Source organism: Colletotrichum spaethianum (genome assembly GCF_022836535.1).
Source record: "Colletotrichum spaethianum MAFF 239500 DNA, contig07, whole genome shotgun sequence".
NCBI lineage: Eukaryota > Fungi > Ascomycota > Sordariomycetes > Glomerellales > Glomerellaceae > Colletotrichum > Colletotrichum spaethianum.
The window spans coordinates 936,798-961,608 of NW_026054777.1; the positions used below are offsets into that span (position 1 = coordinate 936,798).

Below are 24,811 nucleotides of genomic sequence, written 5' to 3' on the forward strand. Positions count from 1 at the left end.
TAAAAAGACACCTGAGGTGTATTTGAGTCGCTTTCGCACAAGTCTATCCAGGTTCTCCCCCAATTCTATGTACAAAAGCATGCATAACTCGCGTAAAACAAGTGTTGAAGTGGTATAACAGGACAATAGGTTTTTTTTGGGGCATTATATCGTGCGTGTCCCAGGTGTCTAGGAGAAGACCGTCAAAACTATTCATCCCATGTCCCTGGGGTTTGATGGCTTTCACGAAAAGCTGGCAGATGGCTCTCGCCAGACTCCGGTACCAAGAGGCATTCGGTTCTAGTGACCTCGAGGCGAGACGCTTATCGATGCTCACCGTTGCCAATGCAGTAGGGGACGGGGTAGGTGGTGCTGTTGCAAAGACGGATGACACCCTTGACCCAGGCAAGGTTGCCGTAGGACTGGCTGGTGTAGGTGTCAGAGGTGAATTCGGTCTTGCTGGGGCTGTCGGTGCAGCCAGACAGGACGTTGCCAGTCACCCGGTGGACGCTGGGCTGAGAGACAACGAGACCGTACTGGCCGTCAGGAACGGTGAAACCAATGGTCTGGGTCTCGGTAGTGGTCCATGTCTCGGAATAGCTGACGGAGAGTGACAGGCCAAGGACTTTCTCAACAGTGGCTGTCATACCAGCTGTGACAGAAACAGAGTTGGCAATGGAGTAACCGTTGGCAACAGAGACGGTGGCAGAGCCGCCGTTGGAGCTCAGGACAGGAGAGATGGCGACGTCCCAGTTGAGAAACTCGTCGTCAGTAAGGACCTGAATCTCAGTGGACTCCTCGCAGCCACGGCGTGAGACGCCCTCAGGGGACTTGATGGCGGGAGCGGGGACAAGGGCGGCGCGAGCCTGAAGAGCGTCGTACTCGGCAGACTTCATAATCTGGTGGGTGCCATCCTCACCGACAACGATGACATCGTCGAAGTTGAGGGCAACGGGAGCAGGGGCCGGGGCGGCGGCGGCAGCGCCGATGAGGCCAGCAGCGGTAAGAACGGAGAAGCGCATCTTGAAGAGTTGGTTGTCTGAAAAGAGTGAAACGGGGTGGTCTTTTACAAAAAGAGCGGTTGGCAGAAGTAAAGACTGAAGGTAGTTTGGGTGATAAGAAAAGAGTGTGGGGAACGAAGACGAATGGAGAATGGACTGGCCGTTCAAGTGGTGAAGTTCAGAGTCACTGGGTGGGAATCGTCTATTCTTATAACTCATGGAGCTAAAACGCCCTGTCAAGCGGCTATGGTGGACAAGTTCTGCAGTTCCGCCTTGGAGTTGCGCTCTCGGGTGACCGCAGAACGGCTATTGCGTCTGTCAATCCAACGCCCATGTTCATGGAGGGATGAACAAGCGCACTTCCGCGCACTCCTCAAAGACCGAAGGGGTGTTCGGATCATCGCCAAGAATCCCTACGGGGCTGCCGGCATGACCACTTTGACGACCTGGCACCCAACCGGGCCAGCCGTTCAGGGCTGTGCAATATTGAATTCCCATTTACGAGGACTGATACTCATCACAAGGATACTATGGCTGAAGCAGATCCAACTCTAGTACGACGATACGCTGACTCGAAGGCGGGATACCGTTGATCGATGTGCTTCCCGAGGTGGGGGAACTATCGGACGGATGGACATTCGATGGAAGCAAATCTTCAAATGGGACGAACACGAACAAGGCAAACACTGGGGGTTCCCAGTTTCAGATTGAGACTACTGCGTATAGACGCCGGATCTGGGCGCGGATGCCGTTGTGCGCGTGGAGTGTCGCGGCTCGCGAGCAGTATATGGCCCACTTGGCCTTCGGGAGCGGCTGCGAGTCATGTACAACCCAAGGCGGTGGTCCCTCTCCCCGGCCGCCTCACCGTTTCATGCAACATCCCAAGACCCCCCCGTCTTAACCTGATTCGGAAAGCGCAAAGATGTTATTTGCTAATGCACGTCTTCACCTGCCTTAAGTCGGAAATGCCCCATCTTTTGCCCCCCTATGGCCAAGGACCCCGTGTAAGACACAAATGGTCACAATCAGCCCAGCTAGCAAGGTGTCAAAGGCATTCAAGCTCCAAAGGGCTGAAAATAAGACCAGACTATTCCTTATTGAGGCAGACGTAAAGTTTGATGACGGATGGTCGCAGAAAGAGCCCTGCCAGATTCCTGCACCGCCTAGAGGGGCGCCCAGAGGTCACATTCATCCCCACGTTGAGTCCGCACTCAATGATGATCAAACTCCTATTGCGGGCCACGGACTCATCCGGGATTCGGTGGTAGACAACGAGAAGAAGGACTTGTGAGCGTTGGTGGAACCCGGGAAATGGGATGATGACCGGTGCCGCTTCTTGGGCGCAGCATAGACTCGACCGATAGTAATAGATTGTCACTTGCAGAAGACAGAAGATGGTAGAGAGACATCCGTGACTCGTTGTAAGTGACCGTGGATATAAACCTCGACAGGTTCCGCCCTATCATCGAGATATCTACTCCAGCCCCATCACGCCCATCACATTCTTTTCTTCGGTCCAGATCTAGTAATCGGTACCAATTCCGTTCATTCTTTTCACCACCAAAGCTGTTACAGTCACTACCTTTTACCCATCTCCCTCAATCAAATTTTTCCCCACCGCCAAAATGCAGCTTTCTATCGCCAAGGTCGCCTCCATCTTTTTCTTCCTCTCCGTCGCGTAAGTAGTCAGCAGTTTCTCCATCTTGGGGATAGTACCTAACAGAACTCAGTTCTGCCGACTTGCACGACAGCTGCACTTGCCACAACGGTGACAGCTATAACTGGCGCATCACCACCAAGGCTTGCGAGCTTTACTCCTCCAAGAACTACAAGTGGGGCAAAGGCACCTACGACACCCCCTCCGGACGCGTAAGTAGAGTCTCGCCAGCGTAATAATACGTTCATATAACTAACACCCCCGCAGTGCGTCAAGAGCACCGACACTGACCAGATTGCTGGCAATGAGTGGGAGGCCGCCTGCCGCGAGATTGCCACCACCGGCTTCGCGTGCGCCGACGGCCAGGGCCTGCGCTGCAACGCTCCCTCTGATGAAGTCAAGGGCAGCTGCTAAGCACCTCGCCTGAAAGGGTGCTGGAGTTACTCCAGAGAACCGGGGGCTTTTGATGTCTCTTTTTTTCTCGCTACCGAGCACCCCGCCTCGCCTTACCCATAAGGCTGGTGCGGGTAGCCCATCATGACTCCACCTCCACCATTCTTAGCCAGCTCTCTGGATTGTGGGCGACTCACAGAAGAGGAGAGCATCATTGAACCCAAGAGTGGCTTTTGACAGATTGGTATCGGATGTTTGGTCCGTTTAGCTTTTACGAGTACTGGGCGTTTGTTGGTTTTCGTATCAATACCTATAGAAGTGTGGCATCGTGTATTGTAAATATGTTCGTGTCTCTCAAGCATTGTCCATAAGCACTCTATTTCATGCGTGATGTTTACGTGCGCAAGTTCGTGATCACACAAGTCGCCATTAAATCCGATGGCGATGACGTACAATCGCCACACAAAACCATCTTATCAGCGAGGCAAAACTGTGTGCGTCAGAACGTCGAGTGCACCATGACGCAGCATGCGTTCACCCAGCGAGTCTTAACCCGCCCCAGTCTTTCACTCATCACGTACTCTACTACGTATTCGATTCGGTTCAGTTTGATTCTTTGTCATCCATGGCAAGGCTGCATTCCGCCGTCCGAAGCAGCGCTAGGATGTGCTTATTCTTGATATTTCTACTGTAAACCCCCGTCCGAACAGCTCGCGTCTTGACCGCACTGACGAAAGCTGTCTTGCTACTCTAGGGAGCCTTGTCTTTTGGCACGGATGGGGGATTCCTGACGGAATCCCACACCAGTTTCCCGGCCAAGGTCCGAACTCAACCCTATAACACTGAGGCACAATATAGGTAGGGTCGATTGCTTCCGATTTTGTACACGGAAGAGCTAATAGGATATCGACATACACCAACTAGTGTGATTGTAGAACAAAATGTCGTGATGAAGGTAGGTCAACTCACAGGGAGGTCCTAGCTTGTCTTCGGCGAAACTCTAATTAAAGGGGGTAACGGCATTGGCGGCTGCATCCGGGCCAGGTGTCACCATGGGGGCGTGCGCGACGGTGCAAGGATCTGGCCTGACATGGGTCTCAATGCCTGCAGAAATCCTGCAAGCTCCTACAAGGCCATTGTTACAGATTTACTTGCTACCTGAATGTCCTCGCCCCTTAGGCTTTGAATAATGAAAATAATGAACAAATGCCCCCGCAATTACTGATCATAGTGATTATTTTCTCTTCTTAGCCAGAAAGCACGGAACGAATCTCAGCAGGTCTCCGCATACCCGTCTATCAGGGTTGCAGTAGGCTCCTCTTGCCCACTAGATATCAGGGTAGTCGGCATTCGTAAGTCCGATACGGGTCTTATCAGTCGTGTTAAGATAGCCGTTTTTACCCAACACGTGCGCGTTGGTCTAGGCCATCATCCTTTTGTCTGCCCATCACGCGTCAATGCCTTGGGTCTTATCCATATTAGAAGTGGTCTTTGCTGTGCTTGAAACTGGACGTGGACAGTGCGCCCGGAAGAAAAGGATGAAAACATGTTTTTCTAGAAATCACATTACTCGTAATACGGGAAATATCCATCCAGAATCCTCGTTGGGTTCCGCAGGGGCGGGGCATTTCCGATAGGCAAGGCCGCCCATGAGTCGGCCGAGCGGTGCTTCCCAGTCGCCGAGCAACATGCACTGGGCAGAAAGACTGGCTTGGTGGATGGCGGGATAATCGGTTGTGTACACCCTCGGAAGTCCATGGTCGGAATTTGTTGTCGCCAGGGCCGCGGGCAGTGAATGGATGTCCAGATATAGCGTAGTGGAGGAAGGTTTCGACAATTGCCATTTTGGAGAGGATCATCATCCGGACGAAAAGAACGACGAGTCTCATCCTGCGAGCTGAGCCTGGGGAGGCACACGCTGCCAGTTCCCAATGAGTTAGCTCTGGATCCTCTTTTGTGCACCCGTGCTAACTGGGATTTCAAATGGAAACGACTTGCTAATGTTCAAGGCGTGTTTGACAGGTCATGCTTTGGTGTGTGATAACATGTGTGTCATGGAATCAAAATACTGGGGTGCCATGCAGACACAACGGTAACTATATGGTCTCAAGGGCAAGTCAAATGCCCCCTGGTTGGTTACTGACCCACATACACGCCCAATGGATGACATGAACACAGATACATCTTCTAGTGGTGGTGAGTATTGGGGGTGGGAAAGTGTACCTGGTAGGGGGCATTTTATTTCGGCCTGCAACCATAGTATTTGCGCTGACTTGATACTTGAGTCTCTCAAGCTTACACCCGTCTTAGAGTAGGGGTCTTTTCCAACTCTGGTCATTCCAAAGAACACCAGACTTGGATTCTCATACTTAAATGATGAGAGTTCCCTCTTACCAAGAGAGCCAATGAAATTGCAAATGCGGATTTCACCGAACGTTGCACTTTCCCCTCATGGGCAGAAATCACTGCGTCTTTCATTCATTTGGTCCGCCAACTAGAAGGTAACCAGTCTCTTCCTGCACAGACAGTATCGACGCAAATATCTTGTCCAGCACCGTGTTTCAATTCAGGTAAACAAAATCGGCAACGTTAAATTACGTCCAACCGCACCACAGCCCCACCGGACCACCCAAAAATGCCTCAACGCCATGACTGCCCATCAACATCCAACGGACACAACTCTTCTATCATAAGAGGTTCGTGATATTGTGGCTGGCGGGCTTAGCTTCGCCATGAGCCATGTCACGTGATGGCTCATCAGGCTACAGGGGGAGGTTGTGGTTGTCCACCGCACTGCACCGCTCTTTATGGACCTGATCACCCTGCACGCTTCCACTATCTAGGCAGAATCGACTCACACCACGAGGATATCGTGACAATTCTTCTCAAGTGTCTTTTTGTGGGCTTAATAGGCGCGGATAAGAAGCATAAGGCCCAACAGGCACTGCAGGACATCAGCAATGGGAAGAATCCGCGGCCCTAGAAAAGGTCGTGCTTGTGACCATACTTCAACGCCGCATCCAATACATTCCACCTAATAAGGCTGTCTTTTCCCATTCTCAGTGGTCTTCTGTTAGTCAGGAAAGCAGACTGGCCAAGTGAGTACACATCCAGGCTTCCTTGGGGCTGGCGCCAACCCATTATCAAGTGAAGAAGCTCGATGGCCGCATCGTGCGTGTTAAGGGTGACATCAAACTCCCAAGGGAAGAACCGGGTGTAGACCTTGAAAGAATTGAAAGAAGGAATCTGTCTATCAACGTGCAAAGGGGGCGAGCAATTGAGGTCAACGCTTAGGAAGACTGCTGATCCGCTGGATCTGCTGAAGGTAACTATCCGGAAAGCTTGCTAACAATGTTAACCATAGCAACACCCGGCTTCAGGTGTTCAGTTGTTCAGAAAGGTCAAGAAGGGCCGTGAAGAGCTAGCCTATCAGCTGGCCGCTGCCCAGTAGCGAAATTGCAGGCGCAAGTCAACAATGCAAAACAAAGAAAGCGCGAGGCAATCGAGAGGGACTCTAATTCGAAATTCCCCAACATCGCAGACATCCGACGGGCTCAAATCAAGGCTAGCGAAGCTGAGGGTAGCCTGGAGGAATCCAGCGAGTCTGACTCCCCTAGTGAAGCGGTGGACTGACTGTCTTTTGGTATTATTTCTTTACACTAAGGTACTCTTTGTTGCTTTGTTGTTTTGATAAAAAGTATTGAGTGGACTCTGCTAAATATACACCCAATTGGTTCTGCCAATGCAATGGTCTTGTGGTTTGATTCGTAATTGTCTCCTTTTCTAAATTAGGTGTGCGGATTATTCTGACTATGTATTATTCGTACGTGGTCAGGGTTCTGTACCTGAGGTTGCCGAGCGTCAAGTTAGTCCCGAACGCTTAACGCTGATGCGTTATGCTTGTCCCGCTGCGTACGGTCATGCCAAAGTGTTGTTCCAATGGTCGTTCAAATGTGGGGCTGGTTCCAATCCTGGATGGCTGAGTTAGACGATGTAATTAATGGCTGTATCGCGATGACCCTTGTGTGGAGGTAAGCGGTTGTACGCGACTGATGTTATCACCAAATACACGATTCACGTTGAAGACAAGTTCAGGAATCCAAGGAATGAGGTCCAGAGTGGTGTACTGTAAGAACTTCAAGACTCCGGCCAAATGATTCGTGACTTTGTAGTCAAGTTTCGCACAATTGTAGCGATAACAAGAATGTGGCGGTAAGAAGAAATGGGCTTTTGATGACCTGGAGAGAACGTCCATGTGGTTGATGGCTCAGAGGCTGCTGCACGAAGTGTCCGTTTTAGTCACTGATTCAGGGGTGCAAGCCAAGGGGTTGAAGTGGTTGACTGAGGAGACATTGAATTAAACAATGATGGAAATTCTGCGATTAGCCCATGCACAATCGGCGACAAAGTGCTACGTGAATGAATGCTGCAGAAATTCAAGGTATGGTAGGTACGCATTAAGTGAAGGATCTAGGTACATAAGGCAGGAAGAGCACATTCTAATTGGTAGATCATGTTTGAACTTCACTGACTCTGTCGCAAACCATACTATCCGTTCTTATCTCGAAGCAATATTGTGTCGTCGCAGGCGAACAAGTCGAGATCACAGCTTTTAGTCTTGAACAAACGATATCTATAGACCATATGGAATCATCTTTTCGGATCTTATTGCACACTTCTGAAACCAAGTGATTTTCAGAGGAATGTGTTTAATTCTGGGAGCGTTAGCATTCCTTCCCATGATAAGACGATAAGCCAGCCTTCTCCCGAGGTCCTCGCAGGTGATGTGATGGGCTGTTCGCAAAGTGTGGAGTCCGCGATGCCGAATATCCGGCAGAAGTGCTGCGGCAACGTCGCTTATTGGCATCCCGTCATTTAGATCCCGTATCGCGGAGAAAACGCGCCTTTCTCAATCCGTGTTGCAGTCCGAGATTTGGATCAATGATAGCTTTCCCATTGCGCAAAACCTCGGCCTTGCCACGTCGCAATCATCTGCAAACCCTTGTCTTGGCGCGTAGTGCCAAGTTCCCAGCCAACAGTCCAATCATCGGGGAGCCATTCGTCTTATCCGTCAACGGGGTGCCCATTGCCCCAAAGTCTACCGGCACTTAAATATGCAAAGAGACGGCGCCGTACCTTAAGATGACTCCAAAGAGGCAAGTGGTATGCTGATGCGGACCCTCCATGCAACACTCCTCAATAGCAGACTTCACGATGCTTCCTAATTAGGGAGGAGCTCAATCGACAACGAGTAAATAGTTGGCGTGACGACCCATCTTCCTTTCAGTCGACTGGGGCTGTCTCAAAAATCAAAAGGTCCCACCGGAAAGACGGCATTGTGATATCTACTGACCTGCGATATGAAGTATAGCGGCTTTAATCGCAATGCGAGGGAGACAAGAGACAATCGCCGATGAGCCGGCACTTCGAACGCATCTGGAATGACTATAAAGATGTCTGAAGATCAGCGCCAAGAGGTGCAGATCCTACCCAGCATCGCCAGCATCAATCCCAAGAGCCCAGCCGTTTAGCCCTCAACTCCCAATCATTTGTCAGCCCCGGTAGTCAATATGAAGTTCGCCGCTTTCGTCCTCGCCGCCGCTGGCATTGTTGCTGCCGCTCCTGGCACCAAGCTCGTCCAGCGCAACTACTCCCCCGTTGTTCCTCGTTCTACCCGCGCCCGATACAGCTCTTCTCCTAACCAGAAAGTGTCTGTCGGAGCTCTCGAGTCTCTGGAGTCCACTAGCGACAAGAACGATGAGTACTCCAGCAACTGGGCGGGCGCCGTCAAGATCGGATCCGGTTACAACCACGTCACCGGCACCATTACGGTTCCCGAGGTGAGCGGCGTCGAAGGAGCTGCCGCCTCCGCCTGGGTTGGCATCGACGGCGATACCTGCCAGACCGCTATCCTCCAGACCGGTATCTCGTTCTACTCTGACGGCACCTTCGACGCCTGGTACGAGTGGATTCCGGACTACGCCTACAACTTCAACAACTTCGACGTCAGCGTCGGCGACCAGATCAGGATGACTGTTGATGCGTCCTCAAAGACCAAGGGCGTCGCTACCCTCGAGAACTTGACCACCGGAAAGAAGGTCACTCACACCTTCACCAGCACGCCCTCCTCCCTCTGCGAGACCAATGCTGAGTGGATCGTCGAAGCTTTCCAGGAGGGCGGCAGCCAGGTCACTCTCGCTGACTTTGGCACCGTCACATTCACGGGTGCTGCCGCTTCTGGCTCCGGTGGCTCGATTACTCCCGCCGGATCGACTATCATTGACATCTCGCCCAACGGCGGAAAGACTGTCCTCACTAAGGGCTCTGTTAGTGGAAACACTGTCACTGTCAAGTATCTTGGTTGAGTCGTCAATCACGTGAAAGTGACATTTCACGACTTTGGAGCCTACAGTAGTCAAATGCAAGAGATTCGGGGGTTCTTGGGTTATCGCGTGTGATGGTTGGATGAGCGGGTACGGTGATATTTATGTTCTGTTGAGGTGAAAACCTCAAGTCTTCTTGCCTATATTATTCCAACTGAATATGACCATATCAACATTATCTCGTAATCTACATGTCTGTTCGTGTTGTTGCCAATGGGTCGTGCGAAGCTCGCAGATCTACTGGTGATCTCTCTGCCAGAGGGGCTCTGTGTGAGCATCGAGTCCCTGGCTTGAATGCCTCTCGATTAATGTTCTTTCCAAGTAAGGAAAAGCAACATAACCTCCCATAAATTCAAGGACAGCATCCTGTAAGACTCCCTGCTCTATGTCTCCTTAAAGACTCTACATTTCCCCTTTTGTGCCACTTTGCCTAAACGCACTGGATGCGCTTAGTTATAAATCAGAGCACAGCTTGGCTTTCGTACCACACCGGCTGAACATTATATTGGAATAGTTTTAAATAATATTCTACTATTTGTGGAACTAGTGCATGTGATTACTTTGGGGCTCTATTGTATATAGAAAACTAAGTCGATACCCAGAGGGGACCATGTCATTTAATCTAGTAACCTCACATGCGCCTTTCCTTTTCGGATTGAAATTCCTCTGGGGAGGAGTCCTCAACATGCATATTCGTGACCTTCAAGGTGTCCTCGGCTGTGACAATGCCGACGCTCGCGCGATCGCCATCGAAAAGCCAGGCGATGTTTTCAAGAGTGCGGCCGCGAGTTTCGGGGTACGTGAACCAAACCGAGAACAGCATCGCGACCAAGATAGCAACGAAGACAAAGTAGTATTTCCACTGAATGGCGTCGAGCGCAATGGGGTTGATGAAGGTGTTGAAAAAGATGGCGGCAAGCGAAACCATCTGACTGGTAGCAAGCCCACGGGCTCTTAGCTGGTAGGGCCAAATTTCTACAGGGTACGAAATGACGAGTGGTGTAAGGGCAAGGTCGTAGCCGAGGAAGTAGCTTGAGAATGCTGTGTTAGTTTCTTGATGGAGGTTAGGGTCGACTCGAAGCTCAGTGAGACGTACATGAACAAGAATGGAACGACAGCGAGTCCAGTCGGACCATGCTTGGTGGCGTCGAAGCTGCCTGATAGACCGGTGACGATGATGTAGGAGACCAGCATAATGACACCACTAGTCATGAAGAGAGCTCTGCGCCCAACCTTGTCGACACAGACAGATGCAGCAATAGACCAAATAAGATTCCATATCTGGAGGCAGGCTGAGATGAGCGTCTGATTCGTGACAGAAGTAATGCCGACAGAGTCAAGGATAATCGCCAGGTAGTAACTGACAACACCATTGCCTTGAGAAGAACATGTCAGTATAGGGAAAATACGTTTACGAGCAAGAGTCTCTTACCTGACCACTGCGCAAAAATGCCGAGGGAGACGCAGATCCAGAGACGGTGGCGATTCCCGGGTGTGGACCATAAATCAGCCCAAGAAGTCTTTGCGTTGGCTTCCATTTCAGCCTTCAGAGTCTCTTCAATCTCAGCCATCTCAAAGGCGACAAGAGGATCATTCATGTTTCCACCGCAGTGAGTTCGGGCGAGGTTGGCTCGTGCCTCGTCGGCTCGATCCTTTGAGACAAGCCAACGAGGAGATTCGTCCATCATGAAGAGCGAAGGAACTGTCATAAGGGGCAGTAATGCCATCAATCCAGAGGGGATTTGCCAAGAAACGTTGCCTTGCATGTTTCTCGTACCGAAAGTCTGTCAAAATGGAATTAGTATCGCAGTCAACAGTGTCATCCTGGAGGAAAGATCTTACTGCCCAAGCGGCAACAATGGCTCCGATGTACCACCCGCAATTGTAAATACTGGAGGCGATACCACGGTGCGTGGGGAAGGCATTTTCAGCGATTAGGAGAGGCGCCCCGACAGAAAGACCTTGCGAGATGCCCATGAAGAAACGAGCGACGATGAAGGAAGCCACATTGGGCGCGGCTGTCTGTAAAGCGGTACCGCCCAAAGCGAATCCGACACTTAGCCAGAGACCTAATTTACGGCCCCAGCGGTTGCAAAGCATAGCGCAGAGAGGGTAGCCAACAACGGCTCCAAGGGAGTACATGGCATTGATGAGGCCGAGCCAAGCGCCAGTGGGATTGCCCATGAACTCGCGCCATTGAGGCAGAGCCAGGAAACCGTTCATGATGGAGCCATCGAAACCGTTGGAGCTGGTGAAGAGCATGAACGAGACGATGCAGAAGTTAAGTTTGAGGAGGTGCTTCTTTTTCCACCAAGGGATGCCGTCATTGGGGAGAACGCTGGCCAGCTCTTGGCCAACAGCTTTCGCCTCATTGGCGGTCGGTTGTTTGGCTGAGATACTCATGAATGCGTCATTCCTCGAAAGGCGAAGGGCATAGGGTTCGATGTCAACGGTTGTTAGAGAGGAAAGAGGGGTGCAGGCGATGAAGAAGAACTCCAAACAACGGCGAGACTCTTCAAACTTATGGCCCGCAGCCGCTTCCGTAGTGGGATGCCGATAAGAAAACAACCCGGGAAAACCGCACCACTGTTGGACCTCATGTCGTCAGAGTTGATCCAGAAGCGGGTTCCTGAAGAACGTGGTGAACCCCATACCCCCCGGGGAACCCGTTCAACCCCAGAGGTTCCACAGTTTTCATGATGTATGTAGCAAGGTGTAGGCAATAAAATGGTTGTCAGTGCCTTGGGTCCTGGGCGAGGAGGCCGGCAGGCAAATTCGGTAGGTCAACATGCCAATTGAACCAGGTCAGGTTGTGGAGTCCTTATGCTGCAGACAAGGGTTGACGCTGTGTCCGTTGGACTTGGCGTAAACGTTGGTGGAAGTTGGAAGCGCCTGTCCAGGAAACATCTGAACCTTGAGTGTAACCAACTTGTGAAGGATGCATCGCCACGATTGGAGAATGTGCTGAATGCTTATTCTCGGAGGTAGTTCATGGGGTATTACGGCGGGTAAGCCAAATTTATCCTGAGAGACTGTTCATGGTAATTAAGGTGAGACGGTCGGCTGCACTGACTGTTATCCATCGTCCATGATTTGGTACGGAGAAAGCGACAAAAGGTTGTCCAAGCGGAGCGTAAATGCGACGGCTTCAAGCCGCCAAAGGCCAATACGTCAAAACTATGAGACCACTCAAGTGAGGCTGAATATCCCCCCACATATGCTGAACCTGGTGACGAACTTCACGGCGCCGAAGTGTCTGCAAGTGGCCATAAAGAGAAGTTTTGCTCCACTATACGATCAATACCAAGCTGTCTATACGCAGTACGAGGTCAAAGTTCCTTATCGATGGTTTCACGATATCCTAGTGACTCGTGAGACGCGCTGGTTACCACTATGCACGAATCGAATCAGTTGTCACGTGGGCGACACCCTCTGCAAGTTTCTCCAAGTTTGGGGTGTTTTCATCGGCATTATCTCGGTTGCCAAGCATTGGCGATCCTTCTGAGAGTTGACGGTGAGAGCTACATCCAGCACGCGCAAGGATCGCAACCATTTACAGTACTCAAGCGGCAGAAGGAGGTGGCTGGGCACACGATCGGATCAAAAAGAGATGCTGGGCGTGGCTGATAAAATGTTACAAACAAGCAAAGGCTGGCGCAAATAGGCTTGCGCCGCAGGCTTTTGGAAGCCGTTCAATCTCCAACTTGGCAACTGCGTCACGGCTAAACGCCGGAAACTATCCATGGCGATAACCCGGGAAGAAGTCCGGGACCCAATTTTGGCGGAACACAGGGCCGGCTCCCGATGGAAATACCACCCCCAACCAATGGTAGGGAAAGCTGAAGTCCTGTTAAAACACTTCCTGGCACATCTGAGACGTTAGATGGGAGAACCTCGGGTGAGACTCGATCCTTCAGGTTGTTCAATTGGCTTACGTGGCCCCCGGTCTTGCGAAGGTCCTTGCTCAGGCCCCAAAGTGCACTTGGAGTGAAAGTCTTCCCTGACTCACATTGCCCTTTGACACTCATATTCTCGAAAGCCTCGTCAGTTCCAAAGGCCCAAGGTGTTGGCCAAGTAAACTTCACGCAATTCCCCAGTAATAGATCAAGTCTGCAAACAGTTTCAGGCCAGGTGACAGCTCTTCTGGTAGTCGTTCCAAGCTTGATGAGGATATGCTTTGCAACGGTAGTGGGTTGATAGCACGGCTTGAAAGAAAGTAAATCTCTTTGTGAATGAGGGTTTCCATGAGGCAATAACTTTACATTGAAACAACATCCGTAGCACTCAAATGTCTGCAGCTCAGACTCCAGGCGTAATAAACGAACAAGCTTTACAGTTTTAGTGACGCAATCAAAAATAGGCCAGTCTTTTAGCCACAGCACTTGAGTCGAGAGGGTAATTTACAGATTCGATGTTCTTATCATGAGTATGGGTGTCAATTCAAACTAGAATATCCAGCACCTGGTCTTGGAGTCGCTCGTTATATTTAAGCTAGTCATTTATAAATAGCACTCCTTTAGTTTATTCTACTTATCCAGTACGAGTGGGTGTCAGTGGAAAAATGTTATAGGGAACCCGCTCCCTTCCCCTCCACTTGAGTTGAATTTCCTACAGAGGTTTGTCCCAGAATGATTTGTGTCGTCTCACCTCTATTGTTGTTGATTCGCAAAAAATTGGCACCCACTCGTAATTGTTGGCATAACAAGGTCTCTAGAAAAAAGAAGTTAACCTATCTGCTCCGGCATTTTGATTGCGCAAAATATGGTGCATCAAAATTCTCTTGCAGAACGGTACGTTTTAACGATAGATCCTGGGGGTAGACATTATTCTCGGCTCAGGCTCGCTGCAAGTTCATCGAAGCAGCATTTCTGGGGTTAGGTCTCTCAAGAGCAGAGGATGTTAGTGCAGTTTCTTGGTTATTTTTTGTTTCGGTTTTAATCGACTCGGTGTACAACTCCAACTCGGTGCAATTGCATCGGAAATATCAAGGTCGGTTGCTACGCCTCTTTTAAGCTTGCATAGAAAGCGGGTTCCAAACCGCCGATTCGTCACGAGCGTGAACTGACGCCCGCCAAGTTACCACAATAATCTGTGGTTGTAGTCTTACATCGCCTCGGTCCATTCTACCTGAATCTTGAGTTTCTTGAGAATGCCTAGGAAGCCTCAAATGGTTCTTGAAACGGATTGCAGGTTAGACAATGACTTCAAAAGTGTAGTTGAGGCTATAGAACCATACTCCCCAGACCAAAATGAACGTCTGTGGAGATTCTTGGAAGAACACGGGGTGAGTAGCGGTGGGTTGAGCTTTGCGTTGTATAGTGGTTTATTGGCAAGCTATGTGTAGCCGAATGGTCCCATTATGGTCGACAGGTATCAGAAAGAGGATCGAGGCAAGTCTCACGCAATCGCAACCTTCGTACCATACCTCGGACCGACCCTGGGCCCTATTGTCGGCGGAGTAACAATGCAGAAGTTGAATTAGCCTTGGTTGTTTTGGATGCTCGGTATCTTTGACGCCATCGTTTGGGCCATCGGTGTCAATTTTGTGAGGGAAAGCTACACACCTGATTTATTGTTCCGCAAACGCAAGACAGCTGTCTATTCCTCACGTAACCTTGTACTGGACCAAGAATCTTTGCAAGCAGCGTCTTTCAGGATTGCTACTAACTTACGCCGGCCGTTATTGTTACTACAGCAACGACCAATCATTCAGATTGTTGCCGTAGTTATGGCATTGAACTTCGACATCTATAGCCTTCTTCTTTCGACTTTTGCCCCGCTTTGGATCACTCGTCACGGACAGTTAGAAGTTTACCAGTACTCCTCACTACATTACCATCTCTATAGCCACCACGATTGCCACTCAAACGAGAGGCAGATATATGGACTGTGTCTTTGCAAAACAGATGGCTCAGTCTCTACGTGGCGCTACAACCCCCGAGTCCTGCGTGCTATGTCTCGTTCAGGGCATCATCTTGGTCCCGGTTGGTCTCTCCTGGTACAGGTGGGCGGCTGAGACGGGTATGCACTGAGCCATGTTAGACGTCGGCGTGGGATGTCTTGTGGGCGGCAATTTCATCTTCGACCATCTCGTATCCCAGGGGTGGTGCCGGCCACGCTCTTGTATGCGACGCTGCACTGCTAGCCTACTTACTCGACGGGTTTACCCACGCCGCGTCGGCCAATGAGGCGGGTCGCGTGCTGTCCAACATGCTTGACTTCGTTTTTTCGATCTTTGCGCCACATATGTTCGGCCATCTGGGGTATGGATGGGGCAACGGTCTGCTCGACTTTCTATTCATTGGCTTGGGGTGTCCAGTACCGCTGATACTGTGGTTTTGGGGCGCCAAGTTGAGGGCGTGGGGGCGGTAATGATGCATGTCCCCTACTGGGCTGTTCATCCATCGCAACGGCTCCGAGATTGATGAATACGAGAACCATCAGCGAAACAATAGAGTACTTGCCAAAGACTTTGAATACATTTGGATCGCCTGTTTGAGTTGACAATGCATATTGTCTGAGATGAACGTGCATCGCGAAAGGTTGGAAGCGTCTTTGGCCCAATAACGCGCCATGTAATACTACAGAGACGTGCTATGTGATGGACGTAGCATTGAGGAGTAGGCAGTTCTATCGATATTACACATGGAATCCCTTCAGACCTTGGATGCCAGCCATCTTTGTCGATGGTTGAGGGGAATGTGGAGAAAGCCCAGAATCGACAATGACAATGTCCCTCAGAGGTAAGGTGTACGCCTCGGTGATAAATTATTTTAATCCCTTTTCATTATTCATTGCTACACAAAAACGATTGTGTATGTGTGTAGTGGGTTGCTGGGGTATTAAGAATAGGGGCCTGAAAGATGAAGTTTCCAGTAAACCCATGGTGTTGACTCGTTTCTTGTAGCTAGATGAGACGAATGACGGCTTGTGGAGCAATGATTACAAGCCACACGACGAGGAGTTGACCGATTGCTTTACTACCAAAGATGTCATTCACGAGATTACGATTGATGGGTGGCTGGAGTAGGCAGCTGCACACATTTGTGGCTGTGCTAAACTTTCACAATCACCCGCTCGCTTTCCGGCGGTTGATACAAATGACCTAGCTTATCCGCTTTGAGATGACATGACCTGGTTTTTCTGGTGAGACAGAATGATGAGCATCTCACACAAAGTATTTAGTCCCATGTATCTGTAGATCAGGCCAAATTAGCGTGAGACTTTTCCCATTCCATTCTTTGGAGGTGCCAAGGGCAAAGAAGGGGTCCGATCCCCCCGCATTCAAGCTCACCCCCTTTGGCTCCGAAGGAGGGTGTCAAGGGGACACAGCTTCATCCTTTGACGTCACTACGAGCCTAAACTGACCTCGAGCTCTCAGCGCCCAGTCCCTCTTGTCTCCTTGGTTGTGGTGCCTCCTTCCTCGTCAAGCTGAAGCCAGTGACTTTTGGTCGGACATGTGGCGCTGAACATAGCCTCCCAATTTACTCAGCCGCATACGTTAGACAGGCAGAGTTTCGGCATTCGAGCTGATTTGACAGGCGCAAACTCTCAAGTCTCTCACATGTGTGTGCAGCTCATTTAAAACGGCCGAAATCCCCATCATCGTCAGACCCCCTGCCCGACATCTTTCTTCCCAAGACTCTACTGCAGCGGTACATCCACAGTAACCCCATCTCAGCAGAGAAAAATTCACGATAGAAACCAGACAGACCTCCAAAAACTCACAGCCTCACACACACACAGCATCACGATGGCTACGCCGGCAGTGCACCACCTCCCCCAGGCCGGGAATTCCGTCGGCATCTTCCCGCAATTGACGGCACGCCAGAACGAGACCCTTGTCCTGAAGGAGAAGATGCTGTCTCTTACTGGTGACAGCTTCGACATCAAGCTCACAAATGGCCAGCCTATCCTTCGTGTGCAGGGCAAAGCATTGTCTATTTCGGGACGCAAGTCTGTTTATGATATGTCGGGAAACCACCTCTTCGATATCGTCAAGGAGCATCTCCATCTCCACACTACCTTTGCGGCACAAGACCCGAAGGGTAACAAGATTATGGAAGTGAAGAATAGCTTTGCGCGTGAGTTTTGTTCATTCGAGCCCCATCCTGAGGCAATGTACCTAACAGCATCTAGTCATCGGATCAAAGGCGACAGCGACCTTTGTATCCCCGCACACCGGCAAAAGCGAATCTCTTGAGATGAAGGGCAATTGGCTATCGACCCAAGCCGACATTGTTGACACAAGCACCGGCCAAGTGCTTGGTAGGATTGATAGAAACATGATGCGGGCGCGCGACTTCCTCGGAGGCAAGCAAACGTACGCTCTCACTGTCGCACCGGGCGTTGATATGGCCCTCATGTGTGCCCTTTGCATCTGCTTGGATGAGAAGAAGAACGACCAGAGTGGTTAGAGCTTAGCTAGCTGCTACGAAGAAGCGTCCATCGGAACGATGCGTGTTAATACTTATTGATGATACCTAATGCGCAATACGAGATTCCCGTACTTCTTTTTTCCCCCATTTGGGTGCAAATCTATTACTCAGCGGAGAGATCAGCCACAAATACAAACAACTGCCTATCCCGCATCAGGCTGGACGTTCAGCGCAGGGCAATGAAGGCTCCCTGGAGAGGAAGATGTTGATGCTCGAAGCAGCTAAGACGTATTTGTGAAGTTAGTCGGTGTCCATCCTTCGATCCTGTCGGTTCGGCTCGGGAAGTATGGACGCTAATTGACGGTCGTTTCACCGCTTCCAAGTGCCGTTACTGCGACTCATGCACGAGGGTTATGACCAGACTCCTCTCCCAAAGTCTACCCCGCGTCTTCCCCACAAACAGTCACCTACAGACCACATGCAGCTTGGGGAAAGACCCTCCGGCCCTTCGATCGAGATGCCCACTTGTGTCACGATGCGGGGTCTGCAAGAGATCCGATCAGATTGAATCAATTAACGTTAAAACGCACAAGAGACGAACTCGGCTGGCTCAAGCTCGGTGACCGATACCCCGAATATTCCTGCTCAAGAGACACGCAAGAGGTGGGACGTAACCTATTGGATGTGGACCGTGTCTACATTGTCAACTACAAAACTACGCCAACAACCCGATAGAATTGGGTCCAATAAAACATCAAATTCTTGCTAGAGGTGTTGAAGGTTGGGCAACTCTTCAACTCTTCGTTCCTTATGTTCAGCGTATCATTTCAACTCTTTGCAGGCCTATTATCTGTGCCAAATAAGCCGGCAATGAGGGCTCTGTTGGTGTTACTCGCGGTTACGACCAGAATTGCGACAGCTGCACCAGCGAGCAATCCGACCACTGCCAAGTATTACACTTGTTCGTTTTAATGCGCTGGATCAGTTTCAAATACTGATATTCTGTTCGCGCAGATTATTCATCGCAAGAGGTGTGGCCACTGGCAATGTAGCGCAGTTGCAGACTCGGTCTTTCGCGCCTTTCACTCTTAGCCCGGGAATTCCGGTGGCCACTCTTGACTATGGAGCCGAGAAGGCGGGTTTTCCGATTTTCGACGTCTCCGCTCTTAGCGGTCCAGTACAAGTTGAGGTCAAGTATACCGAGCACTTTGACGGGCTAAACCATCCCTTCAGTGACGGGCCGTATACCTTTACCAACCAGCTGAGCAACAGCTTCCGCGTCGAGACCTTCAACATCACAGCCGCCGGCCGGGTTACATCTCCACTGATTCAGGGAGGCCAGAAATGGCAATCCATCAGGCTTTTAACCAATGGCACGGTAGAATTCTCGAGTGTAGGCTTTACGGCGACCATTGATACGGCCGAGCCGGACACTCTCCCTGGAAGCTTTGACAGTGATGATGAGGCCTTAAACAAGATATGGAAGCTAGGCGCTAGAGCAGCGACAGCAGCATGCTTCGACAAGGGCACGCAGAAAACAATCTGGGAAATGAGCGAGGAAGATGGGGTTTTAGCCCGGAGCACGCGACCGGCTGTGACTTATAAGGGCACGTCTTGGAGCAATTACACACTAGAGTTTGACACCAAGATTCAAAGAGGCGGAAGCTGGTTTGTGACAGTAAGACTCGGGTCAACCACCGACGTACCTACAAGACCATCTTACTAACGTTCAACTTTAGGGTGGAGTTGTGGCTGGCAACGGGTACACTATGCTGCTTACTGGCGAGCTGCCTGAGACAACCCGTTTTGCCAATGTCAACACGACTTTGACGCCGGCTAATACGATCTCGCTGGCTTATGGACCAGACTTTGTGAATCAAACGACACTGACCACTTTCCTGCTAGATGTCTTTGAGGTTCCTTTCAGAGTCCAGGAGAACGCATGGTACCGCGTCAAGGCAATCATGGCTCCCACAGGACATCTTGTCGTGTCTATCAATGATACCCAAGTGTTCAACATCTCGCGCTCCAATTACCCGTGGGCTCTCGCCTCGGGCACCTTGTCGTACACAGGCTCTCCCGATTTCACCGGCTCTATCGGCTTCGGCGCATACCAAGACCAGGCCGCATACTTCAAAAACGTGCACGTCTACGACACCGTCAACGGCTCAACACTCTACACCAACAACCTCACAACCCCGGACGTCTTTGCTGAATACGGAACGCAGGCAAATTACGAAAGCGCGTGTCTCGATGGGCCCAAGCGCGACAGACTTATCTGGCTCGGCGACTTCTACCACACTGCCCGCATCATCGCTACCAGCACGTCACGAACGGACCTGTCCCGTGGAACGCTGCAGCTTCTGATCGACTCACAGATCGCCAACGGGCAGATGAACATCTCACCCAACCTCGGCTACAACCTCGTTTCCATCGCGGACGCGCTGGCCCCGAGTGGCGTTTTCGGCTTGCAGGATTACCAGCTCATGGGTCTGATGGCGTTCAGCGACCATGTGCGGCTCAATAATGACCTCGAGTGGGCGAAGACGACATGGCCAAAGTGGCAAAAGGTGGTTGAATGGTTGCTACCGCAGATCAACTCGACAACGGGGTTGTTGACGTTCCAGGATGGGTACGCCTTCACTGGACCGGCGGATGGCGGCTCTGCCATTGGATGTGAGGCCGTCCAGAGCCTCAACGGCGCTGCAGATGTGGCCGTTGCACTCAACGACACATCGTCTGCTACGCGATATCGCGAGGCCGCGGTCGCTTTGACAAAAGCCATCAACAACAAGCTCTGGAATGATGAGATCGGCGCCTACGGTCTCTCGCTCGCAGACTTGAGCGGCATCTCTGTAGCCTCAACCGCGTTCTGCATTACCTCCGGCGTAGCAGATGCAAATCGCACTGCCCGTTCCATCTCCGCGTTGTCCAGCTTGAAGCTCGGCCCGGGTTACAAGGACAGCTCAGCTGTCTCCTCCAACGACACCAGCGTCAATATTTCTCCCAACACCAATGGATTTCTCCTTTCGGCGCTCTTCATGGGCAATGCGACGCAGACAGCCAAGGAGCTCATAGTGAATCTCTGGGGCGCGATGTTGCCAGGCACCACCGAGGCGCAGAACAAGAGCGCTGTCGGCACGAGTTGGGAGTACGTCAACGCCGCGACGTTGCAGCCTGGATTGGATCTATTCACGAGCCTGAGTCACCCCTGGGGCGGCGCCGCGACATACGTCTTAACGGAATGGGCGGCGGGCTTGCGAGCTGCTGAGGGGATCGACGGGTTTGGGTACAAGAACTGGGTTGTTTCACCGGCGGCTGGGGTGGAATTGGGGCTGAGGAGGGCGAGTGCGAGGGTTGTCACTGCGTTTGATGGAGATTTGAGCGTCGAGTGGAGAGCAAACGGTGATGAGATTGGTGTTACGATTCGGGCTCCTATCGGCACAGAGGGCGGTTTGTGTATGGGAATGAGAGCATTGCGTTGCATGGGCGGACTGAGTATCAGTTTACCGTGGACGCGTCGCTGCAGAACGGCATTATTTAGGTTCTGAGAAACTAGAATGCAGAATTATCTTCAATACAACTGTCACATATTTGACTCGTTTATACGCATCAGCAGCTTGAAGCATAGAGTCGTAGGGCAGCCTGTACGGTTGGTCGCTCTCTCCCCTACCGACGCGTGTGCGTGTCTAAAAGAGCCGAGGCCAACCCGCACAACCGTTAGTGTTAATGTGGATTCATCAAACGCTGGGACATCGCGTGCCTCCACTCTGGGAGCACACACCCGGTTGTGTAGTGTAGTGGTAATCACTGTAGGTTTCCAAGAAGCGCTTCTGCATCCATTATGTACTGACTCCCTTCGAGCCGGATTTTGACCATCATCCAACACCTTCCGGCAACCCCGGTTCGAACCCGGGCACGACCTCAATTTTTGACTTTCCTGGTAGCCCTCCTAGCCATTGAAGGTGAACAATGCAATAACCTTCACCTTATGCCCAGGACCGTTTCCCTTCTCTACGGATGGACTGTGCAGTTCACACATTCTTTTGGTAATACGAGTCTCGAGAGTTCTGAGAGGAAGTCCTGGTTTGTCGAAGTCCGGGCAAAAAGTCCCGCCGGCTACTCTCGGCAACACATTCCGGCATCGGAGATGCTCGATCAAGTTCCGTGTTTCGCCTCTACCCCCTCCGATGTCGTGCCGCGCGCCCTTCCCTACCGCTCCCTGCGCGACCGAGCTACCACCTCCGCGCACATACGATCCAGTCACATGACGCCGTAATCATTACTCTGAGAAGTAATCAAGACCTCCGCGATCCCCTCGCTCAAATCCACAATGTCCATCCCCACACACGTCTTGAGGAACAGCTTCATCCCCGCAGCCAAGAACCTACCCCGCGTCACTAGCAAGACCTCGCCGTTCAGCGTTAGATACCGCACAATGGCCACCAGTGCTAAGGAGTTTCTTTGCATCCTCCCGGACAAGCCGGATGCACTTGCCCGGCGATTGGAGGTCAGATCGTGAGTAGCTTCTTGTGGTTATTGACATGACGAAAGGTTCAATCCATTTGAGAGGGCTGTGGTGGCTAACGAGCTGAAGTGCGCATCTGGCCGATGCTCAGGCTCATGCGGGCAAAGGGAAGGTGGCTGTTGGTGGTACGTGCTCTTAATCCCCTCTCAAACAGCTGACAGTCTGATGAGAATGGTAATTACAGGCGCCATGTTCGAGGAACACCCTACCGAGGGAAAAACGCCTAGCTTTAAGGGCAGCGTAATTATCTACACGGTCAAGGATGCCGAGGAGGCTTGGGAGCTGATTAGGAACGACATCTATGCCAAGAGCGATGTGTGGGATCTCGAGAAGGCGCAAGTCATTCCGGTAGGTCCATCATCCGCATCCTAGCTGAGACAAGCTTTCTTCTAAGTGAGACGCTGATATCGATGCACAATACAGTTCAAGTCTGCCGTGCGAGAGTCTTTGTAGATGTCTCCATGCGGGCTCGCTTCATCAAAACCCAATTCAAGCCCCCTTGGTCAAATAAACAAAGCCAGCAGTGCTTGTCTTATATGATGTTCATGATCATTCAACTTTTAATTACCATAGCTCATTACCTTCTGTGATCCTCATCGGCATCAACGGACTGTATCAGATCCTCCACGTCCAAGCGTTCCGCCAAATCCAATAACGCCTGCGGCGAAAGACCGCCCATGCCGCTCGTATCAAAAATGTCCCACCCCGCCTCCTCCATCTGATCCAAAAATGACCCATGCTCGTGGCCATGGTGATGCTGCGGATGTGCCGTACTCAACGGCGGCGTCGGCGGCTCCTCCCCCACTGGCGTCAGGGCCGACATGGTGTGCTCGAGTTGGCTGAGCTCTAGCTTCCGCAGCGGCGCGACCAAGCTGCCTTTGGAGATCATCTTGTCCAGAACGCACATGATATTCTCGCACCACGAGTCGTCATGCAGTAGGGATGGGCTGATGGCACGGATGAGGTAGAGTAGGAAGGCCGAGGAGAAGGCGTCCTCAAGCTGAAAAGGTAGGAAGGCTTCGAGGAGATCTTCGTCACCGAGGACGCGGAGGGTTCGGAGGACGGTCTGCGCTGAGTCGACGCATGATTGGAGGAGAGAGGCGACGGGAGGTGTCAGGGAGACTGTTTGGGAATGACGCATGTCAGAGTGTTCGATGTGCATGTGCAGAGCGCACATGACCAGAGGTCGCGTTGTTAGTACCACGCACTACGGATGTCAATGAGCTGTTTTTGATAGTCAGTGAGCGGATGTAGACTTACGTGGTGGTAAGACAGGATAAGTCGCAATGCCATCCTCGATGCCCTGCTAACAGACCCTTGGAAGTGAGTGTCTAGTAATGCCGTCAGGTCTCGCGATAGACGTGCAAGGTCTCTAAGGATAGACTGGGTATTTGGGACAAGTGAGCCATCAAACTCCTTGCCGACACCGTACACAGCTGGGACAAAGGGTTAGCAAAGACAACATAAAAAGGAGGCATTCCCTTCAGGAAGAGAACCCACTCGTAAGAATGTGCGCCATCAAGCGCGAGAGTCGGACATGCAGAGTCATATTCAGTGCGTCGAGGGAATTGTCAACCTTCGAAGGCAGCTTGACCGTGATATCCTCATCCCGGATCGATGTCGGTGCGCCCATGAGGGCGGCGAATTCTCTGTCCAAGGTGTACACCACCCAGAACACGATGTTGCAGCGCCTCGAATATTCGGCGCCCACTACTTCTTCGGGCATATGCCTGTAAATGCCCTCGACTATGCCAATGCGCAGTGCCTGTCCGATCTGTGGGTGTGTTAGTCCACCTCCCCGAGTATCTGCGTGGAAATTTGGGACATCCTCACATGTTGATATGCTGCCAGTCTCATATCCAAACATTGGAAGTACAAGGCTGCTAGAGCAAGAGCTTGGATGGCAAGGATAGAGTCGGGATTAAGCCCCGATAAATCAGGGAGCAATGCCATGGCCCGCGCCGCGTACTGTACTCCGGGAGGGGCTGTATGTGGACTGCTGCTTACGACAAAGGCCTTGCCAAATGCTAGGATGAGCAAGTACTGGGCGTACCATAATCTCGAAGCGCTGGCTTTCGCTACCGGGTCTTCGTACAGCTCTTGCATATTCTTCAAGAACAACGGTTCATCGATGACATAAAACACAGCGCCTAGGTAGAATTTTGCCGTGTTGAACAAGAACATGGCATAGTCTAGTGGCGGGAGGTTGGACACGTCGGGAGTCTCAGTGGCACCCAAGGGCGTCCATTGCATTCTGAAAGCGCCCTCGTGTGGTAGGTGCCATGGATCTGGAGCAGCTTCCGGCATGCGTTTTCCAAGTAGGGCCAAGACTCTGCGGCAAAAGGACCACGAAGAGGTCGGGCCCATGTACCCTGCCGAACCATGTCAGCGTGTAACTTTGAATTCAGGATTAGCGACAACTTACAATATCTATCGCCTACTTTTGCGAACGTGTAGTCATTGTCTACAAGAGGGTTCTGTCGAAACCCCGG

The 24,811-nt window shown here is 51.4% G+C and overlaps 9 protein-coding genes and 1 non-coding gene across 10 annotated transcripts; 6 read left to right on the top strand and 4 right to left on the bottom strand.

Annotated features, from left to right (window-relative positions):
* Positions 1-302: 302 nt before the first annotated feature.
* Positions 303-1,001, bottom strand: ColSpa_03689 (uncharacterized protein; the record flags this gene model as incomplete). Its single annotated transcript, XM_049269901.1, has 1 exon — positions 303-1,001. The coding sequence occupies one exon, from the start codon at positions 999-1,001 to the stop codon at positions 303-305; it is 699 nt and encodes a 232-aa protein (XP_049125858.1).
* Positions 1,002-2,605: 1,604 nt separating this feature from the next.
* Positions 2,606-3,051, top strand: ColSpa_03690 (uncharacterized protein; the record flags this gene model as incomplete). Its single annotated transcript, XM_049269902.1, has 3 exons — positions 2,606-2,658; positions 2,711-2,849; positions 2,905-3,051. 3 exons carry the CDS (start codon positions 2,606-2,608, stop codon positions 3,049-3,051), a joined length of 339 nt encoding a protein of 112 aa, XP_049125859.1.
* A 5,549-nt stretch (positions 3,052-8,600) lies between these two features.
* ColSpa_03691 (aspergillopepsin-2) lies at positions 8,601-9,395 on the top strand (the record flags this gene model as incomplete). The annotated part of the gene is made up of 1 exon (XM_049269903.1): positions 8,601-9,395. One exon carries the CDS (start codon positions 8,601-8,603, stop codon positions 9,393-9,395), a length of 795 nt encoding a protein of 264 aa, XP_049125860.1.
* A 649-nt stretch (positions 9,396-10,044) lies between these two features.
* ColSpa_03692 (lactose permease) lies at positions 10,045-11,816 on the bottom strand (the record flags this gene model as incomplete). Its single annotated transcript, XM_049269904.1, has 4 exons — positions 10,045-10,444; positions 10,510-10,789; positions 10,846-11,197; positions 11,256-11,816. The coding sequence occupies 4 exons, from the start codon at positions 11,814-11,816 to the stop codon at positions 10,045-10,047; spliced, it is 1,593 nt and encodes a 530-aa protein (XP_049125861.1).
* Positions 11,817-15,451: 3,635 nt separating this feature from the next.
* ColSpa_03693 (uncharacterized protein) lies at positions 15,452-15,671 on the bottom strand (the record flags this gene model as incomplete). The annotated part of the gene is given in 2 exon segments (XM_049269905.1): positions 15,452-15,551; positions 15,568-15,671. 2 exon segments carry the CDS (start codon positions 15,669-15,671, stop codon positions 15,452-15,454), a joined length of 204 nt encoding a protein of 67 aa, XP_049125862.1.
* A 1,495-nt stretch (positions 15,672-17,166) lies between these two features.
* Positions 17,167-17,830, top strand: ColSpa_03694 (protein LURP-one-related 15; the record flags this gene model as incomplete). The annotated part of the gene is made up of 2 exons (XM_049269906.1): positions 17,167-17,497; positions 17,553-17,830. 2 exons carry the CDS (start codon positions 17,167-17,169, stop codon positions 17,828-17,830), a joined length of 609 nt encoding a protein of 202 aa, XP_049125863.1.
* Positions 17,831-18,661: 831 nt separating this feature from the next.
* On the top strand, positions 18,662-21,342 carry ColSpa_03695 (uncharacterized protein; the record flags this gene model as incomplete). Its single annotated transcript, XM_049269907.1, has 3 exons — positions 18,662-18,741; positions 18,806-19,469; positions 19,531-21,342. 3 exons carry the CDS (start codon positions 18,662-18,664, stop codon positions 21,340-21,342), a joined length of 2,556 nt encoding a protein of 851 aa, XP_049125864.1.
* Positions 21,343-21,577: 235 nt separating this feature from the next.
* Positions 21,578-21,716, top strand: ColSpa_tRNA_100. The gene is made up of 2 exons: positions 21,578-21,614; positions 21,679-21,716. It is a non-coding gene; the product is annotated as a tRNA-Gly (tRNA).
* A 408-nt stretch (positions 21,717-22,124) lies between these two features.
* Positions 22,125-22,772, top strand: ColSpa_03696 (aspercryptin biosynthesis cluster protein B; the record flags this gene model as incomplete). Its single annotated transcript, XM_049269908.1, has 3 exons — positions 22,125-22,309; positions 22,481-22,667; positions 22,743-22,772. The coding sequence occupies 3 exons, from the start codon at positions 22,125-22,127 to the stop codon at positions 22,770-22,772; spliced, it is 402 nt and encodes a 133-aa protein (XP_049125865.1).
* A 124-nt stretch (positions 22,773-22,896) lies between these two features.
* Positions 22,897-24,572, bottom strand: ColSpa_03697 (putative transcriptional regulatory protein; the record flags this gene model as incomplete). The annotated part of the gene is made up of 4 exons (XM_049269909.1): positions 22,897-23,385; positions 23,580-23,755; positions 23,820-24,093; positions 24,327-24,572. The coding sequence occupies 4 exons, from the start codon at positions 24,570-24,572 to the stop codon at positions 22,897-22,899; spliced, it is 1,185 nt and encodes a 394-aa protein (XP_049125866.1).
* Positions 24,573-24,811: the final 239 nt, after the last annotated feature.